Raw genomic sequence first — 17,724 nt, forward strand, 5'->3', positions numbered from 1 at the left:
ATATTTCCTTGCCAGTTTCTCTCAGATTCATTTCTTCCTCTCCAGGCTCTCTGTTATCGTGTTCTTCATGATTAGATTAACTCAGAAGGCCTTGCCCATCTTCCTATGGAGGGACTCTCTGCTCGGCCCACCCCCAGAGCTCGAGACATTTGTCTCCTTGAAGCTCCCATTCCATCATGCTGCCCCTCTGATTAACAGCACTGTAGCTCTTAGCTTATCAGCGCTCTTTACGTATAGTTCAAGGATTTCCAGCAAACGAGTCCTCCTCCCTCATCCAATCCTCTCCCACAATTTCTCAAATCAGCTCCTGACCCCAGCCAAGCTGGGTCTCTTTACTGGCCCTGACATACATTTGTCCCTACCCCAGATGTGTGCCAGGACACACTGTCACCTTCTCTCTGTGAAAGCACATTCAAATTCTTCACTGTCCCCACTTGAAAGCCACTTCCATCAAGAAGGCATCTTCTAGACACTCAGAATTCCAATGACTTCTAGCTACTAGATACCTGTAAAACATTTCCTCTAACTAGACACACACGGCTACTGCCAAAACAAGTTTAAGAAAAGAATGGATGTATTCAGTAATAGCTTTGTGCGCATGTACAATTTAGGGCTCTCTTCTTCCCTCCCAAGGGTAGAAACTGAGGCACCTCTACTCCACTTTCTCTGTATCTCCTCAACACTGAGTACCAAGCACAGAAATAGAAACACAAAAGTGCAGAAAGAGAAGACTAACATTTTATTGGGCTACCACAGTACTATGCCTCAATCACGTGCACATAAAGCAGACCACTGAATCATTACAGCAATGCTGTGAGCTAAGCAGAACTAACCACGTTTATGTAATTAGCCTAGGGAACTAGGCTCAGAGAGGTTATGTTCATTGCCCAAAGTTACACAGAAGGTGACAGGGAAAGCCAGGATGGAAGAATCCATCCTCTGACCCTGAAGCCACGCCCTTTCCTTTATATTGCCCTGCACAGTAGCCAGGGACTTCAGATTTTGCCCTGAGGAGTACCACATTTATACGCAAATAATATGTACGTTCTATTTCTTTTGCCAACTGCGTGACCCCTTGCACATTATTTCCCTGGGTGCATCATGTGCGTTATATGGGTGAGCGTGTTATTTATGTGGGTGCATTATTTATAGAAAATACGGTACACAGACAAGTGAGCAAGTGGCGTTAGGTAGGTATCTTGAATCTAACTAGCCTGAATGCTTCCTGAGCCTTTTACCTCTGATGTCAGGGAGTCTCTGGCTGGGTAGCACCCTCTAGTACTCAGGAATGGTGTTCACCCTTCCCTAGTTACCCTGGCCCAGGTTACAGGACACCCCAAGCATCTCTACAGACATCTAGTCAACCAGCACACCAGCACCCAGTGTCAGTTTTTACCCTGTATTGGGTGTCTGACCACCCCATGAAGATGGCCAATTACATATCACTTACCTAGCCACTTTTCCCCTTTACTTTCTTTTGAAAGAAAATTCATCCACTTTTCATTACCTTTATCCCTGGTGTCTTCAGCTTGTCACACGGAGCTCTAGAAGATGTCTATTTAGAGAGCCTGCCAGAGTATTTGCTTATTTCAGAAAGGAGTATGGCAACAATTATCAGCTGCAATTGGTATGGCCTTATAAAATCCCCACTGGGCTTTCCAGGGACAAGGTAGTGTCAAGTAGACCTAGAATAAACTGACATATGCAAAGGGAGGAATGCTGAGAGCTTGTGCTGATGGGTACATCTGTAGTTCCAATTCACACTAAGGGTTAACGACGACATGGAAGTTGTCTGACCACTAACTACAGGCACTGACTTCATACCCAGAACAACACAAGGTGCTATGACAAAATGAGTGAAAACCACTATTGTTTTTAAAATCCTAAAACAACTAAGGTTTTTCATAATCAAAACATACTTACCGTCATTCACTACGCCTTCAGGTGACAATCTTAAAAAATAAATAATTATTAGAGTAAGTGGAATTTTCACCTGTCTTATTCTATCTAGGAGATTTTTGGGGAAAAACTGTTTTCCCAAGATTGTACATAACTATATGCTGTCAATTCCACTCCAAGAGCTCCTTAACTTTTTCAGAATAGCTGTTGCTCAGTCACTGTTAGTTAAATTAAATACAGGTAAATATAAGACACACTTTTATTACTCTGTCAATTTGCTGAGTGACTTAAAGAAAAGCTATTAATGTCTCCTCTTTGCCATTTTCCCTATCAAACGCAGATTCTAGGGAGGACTGGCAAACGCTAGAATTAAGTGCACACTACTGTGCTGGTTATGAAGCTAGTGTCTCTTGGTTCTATATTCACCTTTCCATACTCTGCTTTGTGATGGTGTGGCTGGGACTCAGCAAACCACGATACCTCCTTTTCTCAAATGGCTCCCCAATTGGTTCTACCAGTACAATATACTAGAAGGAGACCGGGAGGCAGAAGGAAAGAGAAGGAACTTGCTCCTTTCACTTTGCCAGCAGTTGGTTCCCCTTCTGGGTTTTTCCCACCACCCAGGACCAGCCTCATCACACTCCCTCAGAAATACCAGCACCAACTAGATGGCATTCCCTTCTCAGAGGTCAAGGCAAGAGGAGGTCATCTTCTCTAAGCTCCTGAAGCACCAGCCCAGGTGGGCAGCACTCTTTCCCCTAAGTCTCAGGCCAAGCCTTGAAGGGCCCTTCCTCCAAATGTTTAGAATGCAAACACCCCAACCACTTCCCTCTGTTCCCTCAATGAGAAGGGTAGTAGCTATTTCCTGGAGTTACTATCTGATACTTGAGTGTTCCCTTTTAGCGTTTTCAATCCTCCATATTAAATTCTGTTAACATAAGTGGTAGGTTTGGTTCCCTCACTAGATCCTGAACTGATAAAACTATGATCCTCAGAAACCAATTCTGCATAAGCAGATCCTCGCCTCCTTCAGAGCTGATACTGTTCATAAGGCCCTCCTACTTCCTCTGTGGATATTCTCTTCTTCCTACTATAGAGTTAAGCTTGGGGGACAAGGAGAATCCACAAATATTTGGAGGGCCTTGCTAAAATTCTATGGCCCATCCAATGTTCTATGTCCAGAAATACAGTGAGGAATCTGAGGGAGAGACTCAGATCAACTCCAGGAGAAAGCTCTTAAAGAAAGAGGCCCAGTTTTCCTCAAGTTTGATTATGCTCAAGCTTTCTGTCTTTTTAATTCCCCAAAGGTTTTCTCTCCCTACTCACCGACTCACCTGTGTCTGCTGCTGGCCTTTCTAGGACAGACATGCTCTTTAAAGTAACTGGGTTCCTCTTCAGTTCATTAAGAAAAATAATCTACGGTATGATGAGAGTAACAACAGGAGGTTGTTGTGGTTAAGTGCCGCCGAGTCGATTTCAACTTGTAGTGACCCCATGTGACAGAACAGAACTGCCCCACAGAGTTTTCTAAGTCGGAATCAACTCAATACCATCAGGTTTTTGGTTTAATCTTTACAGAAGCTGATCACCAGGTTTTTTTCTCCCACAGAGCTTCTGGGTGGGTTTGAACCACCAAACTTTTGGCTAGAATATATCAAAAAACAAGAATCTAGCATGAAAAAAAGGGGGAATAAAATCACAATACTCAAAAAAGTCAAGACTAAATTTTTGCTAAGCCTTCCATTCTCTTTACATATATATTACATTTCCAAGTAACTGAAGACTTCTAGCTTCTCTGACACAATAAGACAGTCATTTTCATTCTAGAAAGATAAACTTTGCTACATGGCCAGTAGTACTTTCCCCAAAACAAGTAGATGGTTGATCTAAGTACAGTCAGTGAAAAATAGATATTGGGGAACAAGATACTCATCAGAAACCTAATCTCCAATTGGTGGACACAGCACTCGAATACAGTACTAAGCGGAGAGTGGGAGCCTTATTAAGAAGTCCACCGCCAAAGACGGCCAGGACCAGGTTAAAGCAGGGATTTTCAGCCACATCTCGTAGGGTGTTTGTATGCCCAGGACAAGCTCTGCATAGAGAAATGTGTAAGCGTGGTGAATCTGAAGACAAAGACAAGCTGCCTTCTTCTGTTGCCTCTACCTGCACAAAATTTTGCACCATTTTTCAGGAATTTCAGTTACTACCGAGTCTTTTATTCTCGGTAATAACTGAAATTCCTGAGAATTAGAAACTCCTGACAATTACAGGGAAGAGTTAAACTGCCTTTGGTGACTTAAATTTACACCTTTTCTAGAGAATAGGTTTTCATGATAAGGGAGGAAGGAGAAGGAAGGGGACTCTATACAGTGGAAAGGAGGAAAATAAAGGAGAGATGGGAAACAGTGAGAGAAATGTAGATGTCAGAGAGTAAACATGCTACTGACTTCATTCGCCTTCTGGGTCCCCAGAAGAATAAAGGCTACAACAGAATACAAAGGTTCAGCTATTAATAAAGTCCAGTAACTAAGGGCAAGGAACCTGGTGAAGCAAGTGGTTTCTGACAGGCTGCTAATCTAAAGGTTGGCAGTTCAAACCTACCCGGCGGCTCCAAGGAACAAAGGCCTAAAGAACTGGTTCTGCAAAGGTTACAGCCAAGAAAACCCTATGGGCAGTTCTACTCTGTCACATGGGGTCGCCATGAGTCGGGGGCCAACTCAACAGCAGCTAACAACCACAAAGGGTAAACCTGTATTTAGAACACAGCACGGATGCAAGACTGCTGGGACCCGCTCCCATTTCCTCCAAGCCTAGACCTGTGAGCTGACTGTGATATGAGAGACAAGCTCTAGTTACCGCCCTTCTCTTCTTTCCACTCTTCTTCTTCTCCTTCTCTTCTATTTTTCTCACTCGGCAGCTACCCAAAAGATGCTTGCCAGCTCATTAAAACAAAGGTAACACAATGTCATAAAAAGCTTTTACCCTAACCCTATACAATTCTTTCAATAAACTCTTACTGAGCCTTTACTGTGTGTGAGGACCACATGAAGATGACTGTCACTTGGTCTCTATCTTCACGAACTTATAGTCTAGAGACTTCCTCAAATACTTCTCTCAATACAGTTGACAACAAAGATAGTAGATGGGGGATCCAAACTCAGACTCTCTGACATCACCAGCCAGGTGGGGCCTGAAGCTCCAGGTCATCCTCTTCAGCAGCACTGATTTCTAGCTTTCTGTTGCGTACTCAGGAGCCCTGGTGGCAGAGTGGTTAAGCACTTGGCTGCTAACTGAAAGGTCGGCGGTTTGAACCTACTAGCCACTCCATGGGACAAAGATGTAGCAATCTGCTTCTGTAAATATTTACAGCCTTATAACATAGTTTATAAAGAAAAAGTTTTACATTCTACTTTGGTGAGTAGCATGCAGGGTCTTAAAAGCCTATGAGCAGCCATCTAAGATACTCCACTGGTCTTACCCCTTTGGGAGCAAGGGAGAATGAAGAAAACTAAAGATACAAGGGAAAGATTAGTCCAAAGGACTAATGGACCACAACTACCACGGCTTCCACTAGACTGAGTCCAATACAACTAGATGGTGCCTCACTACCACTACTGACTGTTCTGACAGGGATCACAATAGAGACAGGGTCCTGGACAGAGCTAGAGAAAAATGTAGAACAGAATTCTAACTCACGAAAAACCACCCGACTTACTGGCCTGACAGAGACTGGAGAAACCCCGAGAGTATGGCCCCTGGACACCCTTTTAGCTCAGTAATGAAGTCAACCCCGAGGTTCACCCTTCAGCCAAAGATCAGACAGACCAGTAAAACAAAACGAGACTAAAGGGGCACACCAGCAGGGGCAAGGACTAGACGGCAGGAGGGGACAGAAAAGCTGGTAATAGGGAACCCAAGGTCGAGATGAGAGAATGCTGACATGTCATGGGGTTGTTAACCAATGTCATAAAACAATATGTGTACTAACTGTTCAATGGGAAGCTAGTTTGTTCCATAAACCTTCAACTAAAGTACAATAAAAAAGAAAATATATACATATTCACAGCCTTGGAAACCCTATAGGGCAGTTCTACTCTGTCCCCCACTAGGAGTTCGAATCGACTCAATAGCAGTGAGTTTGGTTTTGGTTTTGGTTGTGTATTTAACACTCTGCACAGGCAGAGCCCTTACACTAGGCCTGTGATGATCGTAAGTGTGCTTAGTTTTTCAAAGGCTCATAAGACAAAAGTTTTTAATTGATTAATTTGTTGCGGTTGTTGTGTGCTATTGAGTCAATTCCAACTCATAGTGATCCCACGTGACAGGGTAGAAATGCCCACTGGTTTTCCTAGACTATAATCTCTACTGGAACAGATCGCCGGGACTTTTCTCTAGAGGAGCCACTGCTGGGTTCAAATAGCCAACCTTTCAGTTAGCATTGAGCACTTAACCACTTCACCATTGTGCCGTCAGCACACCTTAGCTGATAAATAGAACACCTCGAAACAGTCCTGGGTGCTTTATGTCCGCTTCCATTTTTTCCCCTAGATAATCTGCCCTGCCCTAAATGAACCAATTTCATTCTAAGTGAAAGTCCTATGCCATATGCCTTTAAATTACATGTATAAAATATGAGTGTGTGTAAACCTGTGAAAAGCCAGAACCTGTGTAAATTGGAAACCTGTCAGAGACAAAAAACTCAAATATTTTCCACTAAAATGAGCAATAAAAAGTGGTAAGTGTACCGTGTCAAAGGTGGAAAACTTTCGAGACCCAGAAAAATAAGGCAGTCCCGTTGAGTTCCGGCTCTCACAGGTTTTCACTGTACATACATACACACACATATATACTACATACATACATATACAAACACACATACATTGTTTCTTAATACATATATACCTGTATACTACATATATAAATACACACATAAATGTTGTTTTTTAATTAAAAAAAATATCCTTGCAATCCCTGTCTACCTCCTCCCAATTCCATTCCTCTGCCTGGGAACACAGTTCCAAATGGAATGGATTTGTATTTCTTGTGCCCAGGACCGAATAAAATGGCTTTCTATTCTGCACAGTAAGAGCTGGTACCTCTGCTTTTTTTAACACATAAACAGATTTGGATTGTGGTGGGATAAGTAGTAATACTGTATACAGAATGAGGAAATGTGAGAACTTCATATTCTAAAGAGAATTCTTTAAAGTAGAAAAAATCCACAGCTACTTTTTCAGTCAACCTTACTCTCACAGTGCCCTTCTCTAGATAAGACACAGCTGAGTTCCTCTAGGCACCAAATCACTGCCTGCATGATTGGGCCGCAAGGCAACCTGAGATGAGCTCAAAGTTGGCCACAACCTCCACACCCATCCTTGTCCGAGGATACCGTGAATATATTTTCTGGTGTCTTCTGGGTGTCCACGTCATTTAGTCCTCACAGAACCACTGTACCGGCGATGCCGCAGGCTGCCTTCTGTGGCTTCTACCTTTGTATGATGCAAAACGAAAAAGCCAACAGGTTGTTTCTGCCTCCCCTGCTACACTACTGAAAGTCTGAAGGAAGTAGAGAAAAGCTGATATGTTAATCCCCTTTTCTCTATGCACATATATCATTATCATAATCGGCCCCATTTACAGAGCTTCTATTATGGAGAAGACGCTGTGCTAGGTGCTTTACATACATTACTCTCTAATGATCACAACAACCCTTCAAAATAAATGTATTGTTCTCCACAGTTATAGTATGAGGAAATTGAGGGCTGTAAATGCTAAAGAATTTGCCAAGGACACTCAATTTATGACTGGCATTGACAGAGTTCCCTGCAGATATATTTTGTTTCCTGGCCTAATATTGGTTGTCTTCTTGTAAACTAATCTCATGAGCTTAGTTATAAACTACGCAAAGTGCCAACTACCCAGACAATGACAGAGTTAGTGGTGGCTGACTGAATGTAACTATATTTTTGTTTCCCCTTTAGAGAGATACTGTGAACCTACAGAATATCACAAAATGTCAGTGTTCTCGCCATCCGTACACATTCTCTGTAATTGCAGGTGCAGAAATGTATTTGTAGGCTCAGCATAAAAACAGTGTCCCTAGACTCCTTTCTAGTCATTACAAAGTGATCTGGGAGAAAAACAGTTGGATGGGGCTTATAGAAGTATGATCCTAACTCCGCTTCCACATTTATATTTGGGTGATTCAATTGTGAGCCCTGAAAACCAGTCCCACCAGAAGGAGAGATACAATGGTGGCAAAGAATAATAACCAGGAGTTAAATCTATTTTGACACCTAAAACCTAATTACACATGGTCCTACCGAATGAAACTATGGAATTGGAATCAGGATCACAGAACGGAAGAGCTGCAGGAGGCCCTGGAGGCCGGCTAGCATTTCCATTACAGTGGCCTTAACCTACTTATGAATTACTTCATAGTCTTGCAGCCACCTTCAGTCTTCATCAAGTTTTTGAAACTCCAAAACTTATTACGGCAAATACTTTTTAAATTTTACAATGTTGAGGCTTGTCCATTTTTTTCTGAACTGTCATGTGGCAACTATTGTTCTGGTCAGCAGAAAAATTCATAAGGAAAGGCTGGTTCCTCATTTTTAGACATGCTCCTGCCTTGTGTGGAAGACCTACATTTCCCAGGACTCCCGTTTCCTATACTTCTGAGGGAGAGGAACTTGAAAAAATAATAGTAAGCTCGGAATACTAAATGTGATACAGAAATTTTTTACTACTTGTTTATCAACTTATAGTTGTTCTTTGATACGATTATGTTCCATGCATATTAGTTCTTCATAGACAGACTTTGTAAACATTTGAGTGGAAAAAAAAAAATTCTTCCCTGAACAGACATATGCCTGGTTGTGCATACTGCCAGCAAAAAAAAAAAACCTTTTTAACTAAAAAAAATTATTCTTGTTTAAAGGAAGGTCATAAGTTTGGATGAAACTAAATATCAATTTATTTCCTACACATGTTCATATCCATAAATGAGACTTGGATGCTCTTTTCCCCTAGCTTCATTCAGATATGGACAAGGGAGACGGATCCATCAAGTACATCCTCTCCGGAGAAGGCGCAGGCGTTGTGTTTACCATCGATGACACCACGGGAGACATCCACGCCATTCAGAGGCTTGACCGAGAGGAAAGGGCCCAGTATACTTTAAGAGCTCAAGCCCTAGACAGGCGAACAGGCAGGCCAATGGAGCCAGAGTCAGAGTTCATCATCAAAATACAAGACATCAATGACAACGAGCCTAAGTTCCTGGACGGACCTTATGTCGCTGCTGTGCCAGAAATGTCACCAGTAGGTAAGGTGGTGATTAACTGATCCTCACTAACAGCAACTGCTTTACAGAAGATCCTCCTATAGATATAGACATGAATATAAATATATAAGCAAAGGGAAGAATGTGCAGAACAGCTCACAGAATATAAAACTGAACCATAAATGACAACCAAGTCCTTAGGCAGGAAGATACTGACACATAGGAATCAGCCATAGTAAAAATTGTGCCTACTATTGTTATCCAGTTCTGATTCTTACAAAGCAAAACAAAACAAAAATTTAAATGACAGATGGATGAATAGATGGACAGACAGACAAACGGATAGATAGGTAGATGGACAGAGGGCTAGATAATAGACAGTCATGTCTGATTCAGAAGAGAGAAGCATTTGGTATTACCAAAAAGGCAATGATGAGCCCAAAGGCTGTGCTGCCTTTACTGGTTACAAAGAACTGACAATACAAATAATTCACCCTCACTAGACAGGTGCAAGATAGGAGTTATGGCAGCCTGACTTAGAAAAGGGACCCTCCCAAGAAAGCCTGAAAAACACTTGCAAATGTTTTCAGATTGACCATGTGGGACTGCATCCAGCCTTTAGTAATTCAACTTAAGCAAGTTTCTCCATCTCTCTTCTTCAGGTACCTCTGTTATCCAGGTGACAGCCACAGATGCTGATGACCCAACCTACGGCAACAGTGCCCGGGTAGTGTACAGCATTCTCCAGGGCCAGCCGTACTTCTCTGTGGACTCCAAAACAGGTATCTGACACAGGAATCAGAGGTACTGCTTTATTCCCCAATCATTTCTAACTTTCTGTGTGATGGACCTGACTCTCCTTTTCAAGGACTCTCCAGGGAGCATATTACCAGAGAAGGTTGTTATAAGCTTTAGGATTAAGAGACCAAGCCAGCACTGCCCTGGTGGGTAAGACCATGCTGAGCAAGGGCAGGGGACTGAGTCTGAGGGAAAGGCCAAAAGACCACCTACACAACAGTATCTCCTCACTAGCCTTCCAAATTCCTATGGTGATATTTATTCCCAGAGATGAAGTTATTTTACAACTCTAAGAAGACCTGAGAGGATTAACACATTAACCTGGACACACTACAGAAGTAGAATCACTGATTTTGAAACTAGAAAGAGCCTTAGGGGAATCATCCAGTCTGTCATTATTTATTTAGCAGATATGGAAATTGAGACCTAACAACATTCATCTAATTGTAAATATGCCCCGATATGTGGTCTGATGTGCTTTTCACTGAACCACCCTGTACTAGGCAGAGAACAAGGCCAGGATGGACAGGTGCTGGGCAGACAAGTTTTGATGAGGGAGAACAGAGCATAGAGCATGGGACGTGGCCCCCAAGCAGGTCCTGAGTGGGCGGCTTTAACGGGGAAGGCAGACAGAGCGCTGGGTGGGTCTTCCTGGGTAAGGAGCAATGTGCAGGAAGGGACAAACTAAGAGAACTTCTTTCAGACTCATCCAGGAGCTTGGAGTAAAGAATCTGTATGTTTTATCTGGAGTCCCTGGGTAGTTCAAAGGGTTAACATGCTCAGACACTAACGAAGAGGTTGGTGGTTTGAGTCTACCCATAAGCACCTTGGAAGAAAGGCCTGGTGATCTACTTCCAAAAAATCATAGCCATTGAAAACCCTATGGAGCACAATTCTACTCTGACTCACATGGGGTTGCCATGAGTCAGAACGACTTCATGGCAACTGGTTTTTACGTTTTGTCTATGAAGGAATCTCTTTAACACTTTTGAGTTGGACAGTGTGATCATTTTATCGTTATTATCTTGTACATGCCAGGCTGACGCCCTTTTAAAATACCTTCATGAACATTACTATATTTGATCCCCTCAACAATCTTGGAAACTTGTGAAATATATAGGAAGTATTCTTACTAGCGTTTCATATATGGGATAACGTAGGACCTAGGAGTAACTATAAGGAACTTGAATAGAGAAACGTATAGCCACAGAGGTAAAGGCAGTGATGAACACTGAAAGTCACCTCTTCACTTAAAAGAGAAAAAACATATTTCCATTATTACAACTTGATAGAATTTTTATCATTATATTCCAGAAGTCCTAAGGGAAGACAGGCACTCAGAAAATTACATCATAAAAGCAGAAAGTGAGGGAGTGTAAATGAATAGGAGGAAAGACAAAGGATTGTAGTTAAGCCCTTCTATAAAACAGTAACTTTGCCAATTCTACAAGTGCAGACAGGGAGAATAAGGGGTGCCCACAAGAGAGGACATGCAAGCAGAAAGAGGGTAATGTGCCCTTTATATTCTAAGAAGAATCTTACACTGACAGCTCCCGGGGGGCATCTATAGTGTTAAGGTCAAAAACACATGAAACGGTAGCTACTGCTGTGCCCGTGGGGCACTTACAGAAGGCAAATGCAGCATATTTCACTTTCGCACATCGTTACTGTAATGTCACATATACTCCTAGGAGGTAAACTGGGGGTGGGTGTGGTTCCCAGTCCCTTCCGTCTCTCATGCAAATGGTCTACTTAGCCAAAGGTCATGGTGTAAACTTGAAGTAAATAAGCTAGAGTTACAGACTCCAACTTTTCTAAGACAAAGGGTTAAAAAGGAGATAGGACATTTCTCGCACACCCTCAGCAGGATCAAAACAACGTATTTGAATGGATTTTGATTTAGACCCCTCTTCTTAAATTTTTTTCTTAAATGGAACCATATCATCATATTGCAATGCTGCTACTTACTGACTGAGGAAGTTCACCCCTTACACGTGTTAAAAACAAACAACACACAGACCGTTTTTCATATTCTAGCTCATGGGATTCAGTGGTGCACAGAGGTAAGCAGGCATAGAAAACATAACAAAAGGAACATCAAATCAGAATTCCACCCCTACTTACAGGTATTGGAGAATCAAAAAAAAAGCAGAATAAGAATGAGTTACCTAAAGAAGAGTTATTCACACTGTAAGGGCTCTAGGGGGTGCAGAAAGAAAAAGCAGAAGGAGGATTATCTAGAATCACAGATTTCTAGACATGAGGCTTTGTTTTCAGAATCCGAAGGCCCGGTTTTCTTTGGTGAGTCAGAGCGGCCTGAAATCGCCATGAACTGGTTCATACGAGAACCACTGCTGCCACCTCCTGTTCTCCTTCGGTACTGCTGCCAGAGGAAATCTGCCCTTTGAGCGCTTCCTGCGGGAACAGTGCTTAATTCACCATTTCTTTGCAACGGGGATTCTGACCGCAAGTTTAATAAAACACAGGGGATTTGCAACCTGACTCTAGACATTAACAGTGCACAGGGAGAAACCTAGAAGCCAATCTTTTAAAAACAGGATTGTGGGTTTGTGCTGTTTTTCAAAACCGAAGTCATTTCTGTCCTACAGGTATAATTAGGACAGCACTCATGAACATGGACAGAGAAGCCAAGGAATACTATGAAGTGATTATCCAAGCCAAGGACATGGGAGGGCAGCTGGGAGGACTGGCTGGGACCACAACGGTCAATATCACCCTCTCAGATGTCAACGATAACCCACCACGCTTTCCTCAGAGTGAGTACCCAGCCAATGAGCTATATACATCTCAGCCAGAGGGACACTCCTGTGACTGCAACCAAAGAGAAAGGCCAGTTCCATTCCTCATTAAGTTCAATCATTCATGGATTCCTTCTCCACGTTTATCATGCAATTCCCTGGTAACCATTTCCCTTCTGAGCCCCAAACTGAGCCAGTGTTTCTCATACTGTTTTTCTTTTCATTACCACCTCCCTATGGAGCCTTTGTGGAGTCCCTGAGTAGTGCAAATGGTTAACACACTCACCTGCTAACCAAAAGGCTGGAGGTTCAAGTACACCCAGAGGTACCTTAGAAGAAAGGCCTGGTGATCTACATCCAAAAGATCAAAGCCATTAAAAACCCTATGGAGCACAGTTCTACTCTTAACACACATGGGGTTGCCGTGAATCAGAATCAACTTCATGGCAATTGTTAGGCAGAGGTATTAACTAAGGTACAACACAGGTAAGGCATGTGCCCTGGGCACACCACTTCAGGCGGAGTGCCAATGAGAAGTTCCTATTGGCCATCACAGTTTTTATCACCAGCTATGAGAGATCATCCAGCAACTTAACACTGATTGCCCTAGGCGCTATTTTCCGGAGATAGGCCTCTGCTAGTATTGGGAGCCGCTTTAGACCTTTTTTTCCTAATCACAGCCCTCCTCCTCCCCACCCCTCCCCCCCAAAAAAATCTAATACTAAGGAGTAAGGTTTTGTTGGGGAAGCTGAACTTTAGAGGGCCACAAACCAATGTAATAGATAAGATTTTTTTCACTCCCTCCAAGAACCAATTTTTGCCCCCTTGGGGGCAATATTATCCCTGTTGATAATGCAAACACTAAAACTAAACCAAAGCTGTAGATAAACATACCAGCATACCTCATTTTAGTGTGCTTCGATTTACTGTACTTCCCAGAAACAACGTTTTTTACAAATTCAAAGTTTGTAACAGTCCTGCATCAAGCAAGCCTATCAGCGCCATTTTTCCAACAGCATGTGCTTACCTCGTGTCTCTGTGTCACATTTTGGTAATTCTCACAATATTTCAAACTTTTTCATTATTGTCATTATCTGTTATGGTGATCTGTGATCAGTGATTGTTGTTACTACTGTAATTGTTTTGGAGGGCCATGAACCATGCCCATGTAATAAGGTGAACTTAATAAATGTTGTGTGTGTTCTGACTGTCCCACTGACAGGCTATTACCTCTCCTCGGGCCTCCCTATTCCCTGAGACAGGACAGTATTAAAATTAGGCCAATTAATAACCCTACAATGGTCTCTAAATGTTCAAGTGAAAGAAGAGTCACACATCTCTCACTTTAAATCAAAAGCTAGAAATGATTAAGCTTAGTGAGGATGGCATGTCAAAAGCCAAGACAAGCCAAAAGCTAGGCCTCTTGCAACGAACAGTCAAGTTGTGAATGCAAAGGAAAAGTTCTTGAAGGAAATTAAAAGAGCTACTCCAGTGAATACACAAGTGATAAGAAAGTAAAAAGACTTATTACTGATATGGAGAAAGTTTTAGTGGCCTGGATACACAATCAAACCAGCCACAACATTTCCTTAAACCAAAGCCTAATCTAGAGCAAAACCCTAACTCTCTTCAATTCTACCGAGGTCAAGAGAGGTGAGGAAGCTGCAGAAGAAAAGTCTGAAGCTAGAAGAGGTTGGTTCATGAGGTTTAAGGAAAGAAGCCACCTCCACAATACAGAAGTGCAAGGTGAAGCATCAAGTGCTGACATAGCACAGAAGCTGCAGCAAGTCAGCCAGAAGATCTAGCTAAGATAACTGATGAAGGTGGCTACACTAAACAGATTTTCAACGTAGACAAAACAACCTTCTATTGGAAAAAGATGCCATCTAGGACTTTTACAGCTACGGAGAAGTCAATGCCTGGCTTCAAAGCTCCATAGGACAGTCTGACGACTCTCTTGCTAGGGGCTAATGCAGCTAGTGACTTTAAGTTGAAGCCAGTGTTCATTTACCATTCTGAAAATCCTAGGGTCCTTAAGAATTACGCTAAATCTACTCTGCCTGTGCTCTATAAATGGAACAACAAAGCCTGGATGACAGCACATCTGTTTACAACACGGTTTACTGAATATTTTAAGCTCACTGTTGAGACCCACTCTCAGAAAAAAAGATTGCTTTCAAAATATTACTGCTCATTGACAATGTACCTGGTCACCCAAGAGCTCTGACAGAGATGTAAAAGGACATATATGTTGTTTTCATGCCTGCTAACACAACATCCATTCTGTATCCCATGGATCAAGGAGCAATTTTGACTTTCCAGTCTTATTATTTAACATATTGTAAGGCTATAGTGATGATAGATAATGATTCCTCTGATGGATCTCATCAAAGTAAATTGAACACCTTCTGGAAAGGATTCACCATTCTAGAAGCCATTAAGAACATCTGTAATTCGTGGGGGGAGGTCAAAATATCAATATTAACAGGAGTTTGGAAGACACTGATTCCAGCCCTCATGGATGATTTTGAGGGGTTGAAGACTTCAGAGGAGGAAGTAACTACAGATGTGGTGGGAACAGCAAGAGAACTAGAATTAGAAGTGGAGCCTGGGAGGCGGAGCCAAGATGGTGGAGCAGACAGACACTTCCAGTGAGCCCTCTTTACAACAAAGACCTGAAAAAACAAGTGACACGAGTATATTTGTGACAAGCTGAGAGCCCTGAGCATCAAAGGCAAGCTTAGACAACGAACTGAGGGGCAGGAGGAGGAAGAGACCGTTCAGAAATGGAGAGGAGTTACTGGACCTGAATCGCAGGGAGCCCTCAGGCACCATTCCTGGAGCAGCAGTGCCAGGGGGCTGGTACTAGCGTTTGACCGCAGTTTCCTCAGGGAGAAGCAACCAGCTACACAGCCTACTCACACCTCTGGAACCTGAGGAGAACAGCGCTCTAGGCAAAAGCTAAGTACTTGCAAATAATTTACCACGCCCCACCCCCAAGCCGTTTTCACCGGCTGAATCCCTGGGCCTGAGATAGACCCTGGTGAGCACTTAGAGCCATCCTCCCAGCCTTGGGGAAGGAAAAAATTTGCAACTGGAGGGAAAAGATAATTTGCTAGCTCCATTAACCGGGGGAGCTCAGGACAGAAGCGGGTCCTGTCCAGGCATAAACCATCCATGAGCCTTGAGCATCTTTCCCTTCTGCATGGACCTGTCTGGGCCTATTCAGGAGAATAGGCCCTTGTTGGCAAACTCCAACCATTTCAGCTGTGAGGTGGAGAGGTGGGTGTTTGGCATTTGACATTGCTTTGCCTGTTAAACAAGGTCCTCACCTACCCATATCAGGGACCTAAGGACTGGTAGCTCCACGCAGGTCACCCAGCCACCCGCCACAGGGGTCCAAAGATAACTGGTACCTCCCAGTCCTTACAACCAAAAACTTTGGGTGTCCATGGTCTGTCTGCAGAACTCACCCACCAGCACGCTCTAGGGAACACAGACACATTTTCCTCAGAGACACTTGGGGGTCAGTTCTCAGCCCCCTGCCTTGTTCAGAGCGTGACCCCCTGCTGCAATCAGATACTGGTATATACGCCAATCACCCCTGCCCCTCTAAGACTGTAGGACAGAGCCTGTACCACACACTTGATGATCAGCTACCTGGAAACCTGAGCTGAATTCATACAAGAAAACTGAATGGACTCCTAGACTGATATACCTGATAACAGCTCTAGCCAGCTAGGAACAGGACAACAGAGCTCCAAAAGTGAAAATAATCAAGCTAGCTCACTCAAGCAACCCACAGGGGTCTACCAAAACAAAACAAGGCAAGCAGTTATGACACAGTAAACAAGCATCAACTAATACAATAACTTATAGATGGCTCAGAGACAACAGTCAATATCAAGTCACATAAATAAACAGACCATGACAACCTCAACAGGCTCTCAAAACAAAGAATCCAGGGATCTTCTAGATTAAAATGCCTTCCTGGAATTACCGGATGCAGAATACAAAAGTTTAATATACAGAACCCTTCAAGACAATGAGGCAATAATACGTAGAACAAGCAAGGAACACACAGATAAAGCAACTGAAGGAATTAGGAAGATTATTCAGGAACATAATGAAAAGTTTAATAAGCTGGAAAAATGCGTAGACACACAGCAATCAAAAATTCAGAAGATTAACAGTAAAATTACAGAATTAGACAACTCAATAAAAGTCAGAGGAGCAGAATTGAGCAAGTAGAAGCTAGAATTCCCGAACTCAAAAATAAATCACTTGGCACTAATATATTTGAAGAAAAATCAGATAAAAGAATTTTAAAAAATGAAGAAACCTTAAGAATCATGTGGGACTCTATCAAGACAAATAACCTATGAGTGACTGAAGTACCAGAATAGGGAGGGATAACAGAAAATACGGAGAAAATTGTTGAAGATTTGTTGGCAGAAAACCTCCCTGATATTGTGAAAGATGAGGAGATATCTATCCAAGATGCTCATTGAACTCCCCATAAGGTAGATCTGAAAAGAAAGTCACCAAGACATATTATAATCTAACTTACCAAAACCAAACATAAAAAGAGAATTATAAGAGCAGCGAGGGATAAACAAAAAGTCACCTACAAAGGAAAGCCAATAAGAATAAGCTCGGACTACTCACCAGAAACATTGCAGGCAAGAAGGCAATGCAATGACTTATACAAAGCATTGATGGAAAAAAATTGCCAGCCAAGAATCATCTAACCAGCAAAACTGTCTCTCAAACGTGAAGGTGAAATTAGCACATTTCCAGATAAACAGAAGTTTAGGGAATTCATAAAAACCAAACCAAAACTACAAGAAATACTAAAGGAAGTTCTTTGGTTAGAAAATCGATAGTATCACGTATAAACCCAAGACTAGAACACTGGGCATAGCAACCAGAAGTCAACGCAGCCAGGGAAATCCAAAAATACAAAGTAAGATTATAAAA

At 42.5% G+C, this 17,724-nt stretch overlaps 1 protein-coding gene across 1 annotated transcript in view; it reads left to right on the forward strand.

Moving 5' to 3' along the window:
- The window catches only part of CDH20 (cadherin 20), a 271,606-nt gene that overhangs the window by 205,923 nt on the left and 47,959 nt on the right, over positions 1-17,724 (forward strand). The window contains exons 3-5 of the mRNA XM_049901553.1: positions 8,935-9,229; positions 9,850-9,969; positions 12,595-12,762. Coding sequence (XP_049757510.1) covers positions 8,935-9,229; positions 9,850-9,969; positions 12,595-12,762 — 583 coding nt within the window. The remainder of the gene's footprint in view (positions 1-8,934; positions 9,230-9,849; positions 9,970-12,594; positions 12,763-17,724) is intronic.

Source organism: Elephas maximus, chromosome 11 (assembly GCF_024166365.1).
Source record: "Elephas maximus indicus isolate mEleMax1 chromosome 11, mEleMax1 primary haplotype, whole genome shotgun sequence".
NCBI lineage: Eukaryota > Metazoa > Chordata > Mammalia > Proboscidea > Elephantidae > Elephas > Elephas maximus.